Source organism: Hibiscus syriacus, unplaced genomic scaffold (assembly GCF_006381635.1).
Source record: "Hibiscus syriacus cultivar Baekdansim isolate YM2019G1 unplaced genomic scaffold, ASM638163v2 tig00000541_pilon, whole genome shotgun sequence".
Taxonomy (NCBI): Eukaryota; Viridiplantae; Streptophyta; class Magnoliopsida; order Malvales; family Malvaceae; genus Hibiscus; species Hibiscus syriacus.
The window spans coordinates 1388928-1399244 of NW_024061798.1; the positions used below are offsets into that span (position 1 = coordinate 1388928).

Genomic DNA, 10317 nt, shown 5'->3' on the forward strand with positions numbered 1-10317 from the left:
GTTCTACGTGGTCCTTTGGGAAATATATGTAATCATTTGGAACATATATGCGGTTCTTTGAGACACATATTTGGTCCTTTGGAATATATATATAGTCCTTAAGGAGATTTCTATGTGGTACTTCAGGACATTTTATATGGCACTTCGGTGCATTTCTACGTGGCACTTCGGTGCATTTCTATGTGATACTTCGGTGCATTTCTACGCAGCACTTCAGTGTATTTCTACGTGGCACTTTAGTGCATTTTATACGAGTTGTGGTGACAACATTTATGCACAACCTCAATGCACTCACATACCTTAAGTTCTTGGTATTGTATCATATAATATGAAATAATATTAAATACTATGATGAGTTGTTATGTGGGAAATTCATGTGTATGTATGTTGCATTGAATGAATATATGATTGCATGTTACAAAATTACATTATAGCATCATTCTATATTGTGCCTCACTAAGTCGATGACTTAGCGTGTGAGTGTTTCACATGTAGGATCCAAGAAGTTAGAAGAGCGAGGATAGTTGGCTGGGATAGCATCACTCATTCAGATATTAGATCAGAAGCAACTTAAACAGTAGGTTATTTTGTTATAGTAATCAGTGTTGGCATGTAATTAAAAGTTTAAGATGTATATGCTCTGATAAGTTGTGAGTTTTTTGTATTGAATTTATGTAAATTATTGGGTTTATTTAATATAAGTTTAAATTTTCTACTATTTTTGTATAAGTATATTGTTTTGAAAATTCAATGTAACATCTCAGACTCGTATCCGGGTCGGGTACGAGTAGGGGTGTTACCTTTACAATTCGAACCATTCGTTATCACCATTAGTCATTGTTGACTTTGTTGTTTTTCAAGGAACTCATTGTAAGTATTCGCATCATTTTCTCCTGATTTCGGTTTTTTCGTACTTGGTCACTGGTGAGACCGTCGAGTTTTATTTCCGCTGCGCCATAGGGTGCGCCGACGTTCCAACAATGGTATCAGAGCCACTTGTACGATCCTAATTCAGGTTAAATTCTTGGTTGATGCGATATGTATGAGATGCATGTTCTAGTTTTATCGTTTTCGGTGAATATGTATGATATTATTGTTCGATTTGGTAACCATAACGATTAATATGTTAATTTGTTAATCTGTTTTGTACATTCTTTGTGTTGTTGCTGAAACAATGTCGTCCACCGACCAGATCTCCTCAACACAAATGAGCAGTGACATCCTCAGACAATCAGACTTCCTCAACACGAAGGAACTGTGTTGTTTCTAAATTATCCAAATACGACTAGACGTCCTCAACAGTAATGAATAATGTAGTCCACCGACTAGATCTCTTCAACGAGAAGGAACAATGTCATCTTCAGCAAACAATTTACTTGAAGGCGGCCATAACTCTTCAATATAGATGAGCGATGTCGTATTCAACACCAAATTATCTCCAGATTTACCCTACTTCCTCAATGAGATGAAACATCATCATCTTCAGCAAACAATTTTCCTGAAACCGACTGGATCTCTTCAACGTGAATGAGGAGTGTTGTTCTCCACCTCAAAATTACCTCTAAAAATAATATCATCAACAAACAACAATTATTCGAAGAAAAGGGGCCGATCGAAGATAAAGAAGAACTTGCTCAACCTCAATAGTTGTCTTTTAAAAAGGAGTGAAGAGTTCTTAATAAGAAGAATTCGGAGCTCGAGACTTGTTGACAGTCCGAAAATTGATGCTTTATGTCTTTGCTCTATTCCTGTTTCACATCAATGAGCAAAGAGGGGTAGTTGTAATCACCAATTTTTGTCCCAACAAATCACCACTTTTTTGTAATTTTGCATTTATTATTATTATAATATAATAGTTGGTTTGGTTTATATGTTGGGGATATAAAAACCCCAACTTTACTTATAAAAAAGCCCCATTTTCCCCGAAATATTAGGAAAAAAATAAAGGAAACTTTTCTTTTGTTCTCCATTTTTCTTTCTCCCATTTTTCATTTTTTTTTTGGGCCAACATATAGCTTAGGGGTGACCACCGTTGAGCAGTGGCCGGCGAGTGAGAGAGACTGACTTACGGTCATGCAATGCCAGTTGTTGGTGGACGATAGTGTCCTCTTGCGTCGGGGAGTCAATTAGTTTTTGGGTCTCGGTTCTTAGGAGTTTGTCCCTAAACTAGAGCTTTAGATTTTGTTTAGGAAGCTTTTGGGGTGGTTCGACGGTGGTCGGGCCGAGTGGCCACCTAGATACTGTGGCCGGTGATAAGTTTTGAAGTTTTAGGAGCTTCTCGACTGGACAGTAAAAAACAAAGGGTGAAGTTGTTCGGTCGGTCCTCATTCGGTCATGGTCGGGGTCGCCGATTGAAGTAGGATGGTTACCGGCCTGGTGGCCAATGTGCGAGGGCTGGCTTACGGTGGCCGTCATTTGGTTTAGAGCCTTGAAAAGGGTCTGTTCGTGAGACAGAGAGATCAAACAAGTTTCATTGTTTTTTAGGTAAATTACGCTAAGGTCCCTAAACCTTTAGCTTTGTCTTACCTTTTAGTCACCATTATTGTGGTCAAATTATTCTCGAGTCCTCCCAGTTTCAGTGTGTTTCACGCTTTGGTCACTATCAGGGGAAAATCACCTTTAAGTCCTATGTATTTTAACCCTTTTTGCACCACAGCCACTTATTTTTTTATTTATTTCGAATATACATATTGATTTTCCTAACTTTTAATTTGGACACTATTCTTCTATGTTATTTATTTTAAGTTAACTACTAACTTTTATTTTATTGCATATTAACCACTTACATTTATTTATCGTTGAAATTCGATTCGACCTTGTGGTGACCCGATTCGGGGTATGATCCACATTATTATGGTATGGACTTTGCTAACTACTAACCGCTAATTTTTCTAACAACTAACATTTCTAACTGCTAACCACTTATCGCTAATTACTAATCGCTAACATTTTATTTATTTATTTGTTATATTTTATGTTCCAACCATGTACGACCTTGCGACTCCTGCCTCGAGGTACGACTCGCATTATTTATAGTCCGGGATAAATAATAAAATTTGACATTAACATTTTATTTTTATTGCATTTTATTCTTGTTATTTAATTTTATGCACTTTTAAATTTATGTCTTTTATTTTCTTTATTTAATTTCAGTCCTTTAATTTCAGTGCTTTAATTTCAGTCCTTTAATTATTACGCTTTATTTTCTATTTATTCCATTTTACTCGCTAATGGATTCTGCCTTGTTATTTTATCTATAAAATTGATGTTGTAGTTCCGATCTATGCATCTTGGTCATCATTTTTCCTGCTTTTCATTATTTTTATTTTTGACTTTTCATTTTGTTTCATTCTAACATGGTCACTTTTTTATTTTAAATATAGTAGTCCTTATATATATAACTCATGTTTTAATCATCATTTGTTAAAGTTGCAACTACTCTTATATTCAATATTAATACTTGGTAAGATTTCATTATACTCGTATGTTTTCAAGAACACTCTATCGTAGAATGGGCGCGAAAAGAACAACATGATCGAAGTAGTGCGATTCGACATGATATTCAAACGAAAAATGAACTTGAAATAAGTCGAGTTTATAAAAAATGATAATCAATTCGTTCCTATTCAAATGATGCAATGCATGCTTTTTTAATAGTAATTTATTTTATACAATTATCGATAGTCAATTTATATTCGATTTGTTTTTAGACAACACTGAGGAGAGGACATTTCTCGTACAATAGAGAAGTATAGGGGATAGCATTCCCATCAGAGGATGTGTAAATCCCGTGATTTTCTCTTTAAAACAAGGAATGCCCTTTAACAAATAATTCAAAAAATATCATTTTCAATAAAATGATCGTTATTTAAATATTGATATGAAGTCAATTTCCACAATTTATGACAATGTGTAAGCAATTAGGTACGAGATAAAATTAATTCAAAATTAATTCAAAATCCTACTTTCTTTAAATAAGTCATAATTATTTTTTTAAAAGATTTTTTTGAAAATGGTTATGACACTAATTACTTAAAAGAAATTCATTAAACCCGACAATGAGAGAAGTGACTGATAAAATTGAGAGATATGATGGTCGAAACGGGAGAGTGAGATTGAGAGAGAACTGAGAAGGAAAATTAAAATATTGGAGATAGCTAATTTAAGAATTGCAATTGGTGCTTAGGATTTAAAAAAAATAAAATTAAATAGAAAAAAGAGCCATATAATAAGGTAATCTAGTATATGTTTAAGTGAAATTTTATGAGGGCTTGATCTGTAAACTTGTAAAAAATAACGAGGTGAATACTTAATTCAAAATTTTATATAATTTTTTAATGTGCTAGATAATTTTTAGATTCCAATTACCACTTTTATTATATTTTGGTCACCCAACGATTATTATTTTTAAAATCATACCTAACGTTATATTTTGGTATATTTTAGTTAAACGTCGTTAAAAAATTAACAGAACATTGATGTGACATTTTTTATTTTTTTAAATGATGATATGACATTATCTTATGGTGACACATTAGTCTAACCTTTAATTTTTTAATAATAGGTAACCAAAATGAAATCAAAACGTAACTTTAAATATGATTTTAAAATAAAAGTAGTAAAGTGACAATAATGAAGCAAAAATGGTAGTTGGAATACTAAACGTGCAATTTATCCTAATTTTTAATTGAGTCGTTCAATCATGAGTTGAATATTAAATCAGGTATTTTTGAACTAGCTCATTCTAGAGAGAATCAAATGGAACGGTCCAAATTCCAAATCAAGCCTCCATCTCTTTCCTCAGAGACAAACGGAAGAAAATTAAGACTAGTTGGGGACATGGGCGTTCTGATTCTGATTCTCCTACCGGTTTTCTTATGCCTGAGTCCACCCATTTGTTATGCTCAACATGAAGACCAATCTTCCTCATTTTCTTCGCTTAGAACAGTCATAGATGTAAAAGACGGCCCGGATTCAGTTGTATGGGTTGTTCAGCTCTCTGATCTCCATTTCAGTGTTCACCATCCTGATAGAGCCATCGATTTTAAAAACATTGTGCCGGCTGCCCTTGCCATGATTAACCCTTCTCTCGTCCTCATTACTGGTGATCTTACAGGTTTAAATTTATGGGTTTTCTTTTTTAGCTTGATTTTGCTTTCATGTTTGAACATTTCTTTTATGAGAAATCATGATCTTGAATTTTGGGTTTGTGTTTCTTTTTCTTCTAGTTGACTTTGGGTGTGAAATGGGAGGAAGTAATATGCACATATTTCTTAAGAAATTTGGTTAAAATTTTATGGATTTTATTCTTTAAATAATAATCTACAAATACATTGTTCTTTGTTTCAATAGGTTGTTTATTAAATTTGGTCGAAATGAGGTTGCATTTGATAAAGAGCTGTTAATGTATATTGTGTCCTGGAAATTTAGAAGTTAGCTTTGATTGAACTGGTAAATTTTTTAATTTTTTGAGTAAATGAAATGTTCAGTTTAGAAATTTTACGTGCCCCTATGAGCTTCCCAACTCTATTTATAATTCTCTACCTCGTAGATGCTGCTGCTATTAAGGCAAATAGCTTAGGCAGAATCTTGGAAAAGACATAGCATTATGCCACAATGTTGTCTATCTTGTCTATCTACTTGTATCTCACTGTTTCCTCCTCACCATGAGTGAAAACATGAGATAAGAAGAAACTCCACAGGCTATCAGTGGTAAATAATTCTATTTGTACCCATTTTCAGAAAATAACATTCTTCAAAAAAAGGAAAAAAAAAGCGTCTACACGTACATTTTGAAAGTGGTAGTTTGGTTTCTGTTGTTTTCTCCCACTGGAATTAAGTAACAAATGGGCACAGAGCTCAGAATCTGGATAGTATAGGCTTTTCTTGATCTTGGTAGTTCATACCTGTTCGAGCTTTTTTGAGTCCCTTTTGTCTATATAATAATATCTTGCTGATGCAAGAACTTAAGGTCGCAAACATGCATCCGATGTGTATGGGATGGTAAATTCATGAAACTCTATTGATCAGTATTATGACTTTGGCACCATTAACTTGTTACAATATGACTTGAGTGCGCTGCATATGTTTGTATGTATGTTTGTGGTGCTATAACACTTGCATTAATAAGGCACATAGCTTTAAAAAAGCACTTCATGTGTGAAATAAGGTACAATGCTTATATGCATGTGTTATTGTATGTGTGTCGTTGTATATATAAATGAGATTAATATCTATAATTATGAGAATAAACTCTAAATTATGGTCTAATTCATCATGCAAAATGCCAATTACGGTTTCCTTGTGGTCCTTGCCTATTGTTGAATAGTAAAAATATTGGGAGTTAAAATGTTTGACATTATACTCTCCTTGCTAATAAAGGTACAGCTAATGACAACATATATAAATTAAAGTAAAACTTCAATCAGATTGTGCCTATCGCCTTACAAAAGAAGCATGCCTAGGTGCTCTAGGTGTGCGGCTAATTAAATGTGCTTCACTCGAAAGGTTCTGAAGCACTTTTTTTGTTTGGCTCTATGCTGCGATGTCTAGGATTCCTAAACACACGCCTTCACAAGACTGACCAACTTTATGATCACATTGGTTGGTTCATCTTAAATAATATATTTTCCACTAACAGATGGGAAAAGCAAGGATCTGTTAGTAATGAAGCAAAATGAAGAGGAATGGGTGGAATACAAGAACGTAATGGAAGATGTTATGAAAAGAAGTGGGCTTGATAAGAACATCTTCTATGATCTTAGAGGGAATCATGATAATTTTGGTGTACCAATTATTGGTGGCTCATTAGATTTCTACTCAAAGTATAGCATCAACGGGCAATTGGGAAGGAGTGGACATGTAAATAGTGTCACACTCACTCTTCAGGTCCTCTCTCTCTCTCTCATTTTATAAATGATTTATGATTTTATAAGGAAAGAAAATGTTAGATTTTTAACTAGAGATATAGAAGGCCTCATTTGTTTTCATATCTGAAAATTATTCAGATTTTTGTGCTGCCTGACCAATTGGCTTTTAATTTTAATTTTTTTAGGTAGCTTTATTTTAGATTGGTGGTTAAATTTCAAATTCATGTAAATATTACTACTACTGACTGGCTTTCATATATGTAAATATTTTCTTTAATCCATGCCTTGATGCAGTTTGCTCCACTCACCTGCAGATAATTAGTTAAAATCTGCAAGAGAAATGTGCATGGAACTCTAATTTTTCACTTTATATTTCTCATTATATAAAATGACGAATGATAATGGGTTCAAAATCTCTTACCAGATTGAAAACTTCTATTATAAATTCTGAGGAAATAGGTTCAGATGCTTGTTATTGTTAGTCCATTCATTCTATTTTAAACTTGGAAAATGTGTTGGTTATTTATCTTTTTAGTTTATGTCATCCCCAGGGTGGTAGACAAAAATATCTGTTCGTGGGTTTGGACAGCACAATGTCTCTTGGCTTACGAGGTCCAACTAATCTTTTCGGGCATCCAACTGACCAACTTTTGACTGAAATAGATTCGGAGCTATCACAATGGGATTCTCAACCGCTTAAACCAATGAGCAAGATATCTTTTGGGCATTTTCCTCTATCATTTTCAGCTTCCTCTCAATCTGGAAAGACCCTGAACGATATCTTCCTTAAGCATTCACTTTCCGCTTATGTATGTGGGCATCTCCATACAAGATTTGGAAAGAACTTAAAAAGGCACCACTTGTCAAGTCCTAGTTTTCTATCTTCTAACAAGTTTTTCCAGTTTAATTTACATCAAACACGATCAGAAGGTGGTAAGAATTGTTCATTTGGCGCTCCACCGGTTGAAGAATTTTGGGAATGGGAAATGGGTGACTGGAGGAAGAGTAGAGCCATGCGTATCTTAGCCATTGATAGAGGTCATGTTTCATTTGCTGATATTGACTTTAATTCAGGGTCCAAAAAGACTATTATATTACCAACATTTCCACTTGACTCGCGTTTCATGTCAACATCTTCATCACATCATGAGTATGAATGTGAACATATGCTCTCTTCATCTTATGAGACAGTGAGAGCTCTTGTGTTTTCTGTTTCTCCAATTGTGTCAGTTGTGACTAAAATATATGATACAAGATATGGAAAGCTTGAGACAATTGTGGATGCATCAATGACCAAGGTTGAAGATGAATCCTCCAGGGGAGATCTTTATGTGGTTCCTTGGAATTATAAAGCATTCCAAGACCCATCAGCTAATAGATTCTGGCTGCAAATAGAAGCAACTGATATCATGGCCGGACAACTAAGACCGAACGAAGACCATTTTCTGTAAACGGGATTCATGCTAAGTATCATGGACTTGGAGGGAGTTTTTTGTCATGGGTTGTCTGCACCGGAACTCTGGCAGCTGAGAGAGCTGTGCATAGAGACAAATTTCTATCAATTTCGGGAAATAAAAAAGATGACCACAGAGGACTGGATAAGTCTGTTAGATATGATTCCCGAGGCAATATGAGATCAAATTGGATACGGTTAATTCTTTTGGTTCTTTGCTTGGTTATCTGTTGGAAGCATTTCAAGGTAAATGACCTAACCCCTATCAGTCTAAAATCGAAATAGTTGGATTTCAAGATACTTGGTTGGGTCTGTTGGCAATGAATCACATAGACGTGATTTCCTTTTCCACAAATGCATATGCTTCATTATATAATTTGAAAAGATTGCAGTAAATGATTTAGTTGATTAACCATTTAAGTCTTCCTGCATGTTAATATAAGTTGATGGAGCACACACCGTATTTGAACTCATTTGGGAAAATACTATGTAATCAGTTTAGAAGGTCATAAGTGAATCTTTTTCCGTTTTCCATCCGCTCTCTATGTGTTGTAAAACATGTTCATTCTCAGTTACTCCTCTCTTCTAACACATTTTTTTCCTTACAGAATTGCAGATCCCTCATGAAAGCTTATGAAATGAATCCGCTTCTTCATTTTCCAGTGTATACTCTTGCAATTCCACTATTGTTGGCTTATGTCATCCACAAAACTAAGAGGAATTAACAAGTATGGTTAGGTTTTCTCTCCTCCGTTTTTGTTTTTCTTGCTAGTATACTTGGTAGATAGAGCTCAAGGTACATTTGAAAGTATCTGGAAGATGATTGCAGCAGAAAGCGAGTGGGCTGAACAACACCTGGTTTAGTTGAAAATGTAGTTTTAGCCTAATACTAACTGGCAATTATTTGGATAGCCTTTGTGGCCTGATTACAATTTTGATATGTACCACAGTTGAAGACAAACAACTGTGATATCTGAAGCCTCTCCATACTTGGACAGATTACATATGGTTCAGATTTGGTTTGGTTTAACTCAAAATTGTTTAAAATAAACCACTTGCAGTATTCACAGTGTTTTAAAAGAGAAAAGTTAGCATTTATAACATTATGTTATAGCTAGGAATGGAATGGGGTTTGATATTAGACAGGGCAAACTTGATTCGATCTTGATTATCTGAATCGATTTATTCGATTCAAGATTCAATATAGACCTGAATATGATGGCTTAAACTTAATCCGAAACCCAAAACAAATTGACTTAACCAAAACTAATCTGAATATTAGTTGGATTGATATGGATCTGAAAAAAAATAATACGAATAAAAAACAACTCGAATCGAAAGCAACTATTGAACTCAAATTTAATTTATCCAAATCTGAGTTGAATATCAATGTAATTTTAACTTGATAATTGAATCAAGGTGAACGAATATAATTTATTTATATTATTATCTCTTTTTTAGTAATGTGTGTCAGTCAAGAACCTTAGGGATAACAAGAGCACATATATTTTTGTTTACATCTGATGGAGCGGAGAGCTGAAGAGTCAAAAGGAGCTCGTGGTCATAGCTCGAACGAAGATGGCGATGGAGGAGGAGCTGTAACTGGTTCGACGATGGCACAGGAAAACGCAAAGCTATCCCATGGGAAAAGTCCAAGAGTCATTGGAAAAGCTCCTACTCCTAAGCTTCGAGAGGAAGACTACTGTTTTCGTGGATAGCCTAAGCAAACGGATTTCGGGGCGGGCACTTCGTGAACTTTTCAATCATTATGGTAAGGTCACCAAGGTTTTTATTCCTAGGGTCAATAATAGAGCAAAATATAAGATTTCCACCTTCGCTTTCGTCACCTTCGCTAACCGTGAGGACATGGATGTGGTGATTGACATATTTAATATGAAGGCCATAGGTGGGAAAACTGTCAAAATCTCAAAGGCTAAATACTCTATGCCTCTGATAAGTCCTAATCAGATGGTATCTTCCGTTCCGGCAAAACAT

General features: G+C 34.6%; 1 protein-coding gene across 1 annotated transcript; it reads left to right on the plus strand.

Annotated features, from left to right (window-relative positions):
* The first annotated feature begins 4767 nt into the window (after nucleotides 1-4767).
* On the plus strand, nucleotides 4768-9317 carry LOC120208815 (putative metallophosphoesterase At3g03305). Its single transcript, XM_039207985.1, is given in 7 exon segments — nucleotides 4768-5116; nucleotides 6641-6888; nucleotides 7421-8276; nucleotides 8279-8335; nucleotides 8338-8378; nucleotides 8380-8568; nucleotides 8931-9317. Coding segments are annotated over 7 exon segments (1785 nt in total). The 5' UTR covers nucleotides 4768-4839; the 3' UTR covers nucleotides 9048-9317.
* Nucleotides 9318-10317: the final 1000 nt, after the last annotated feature.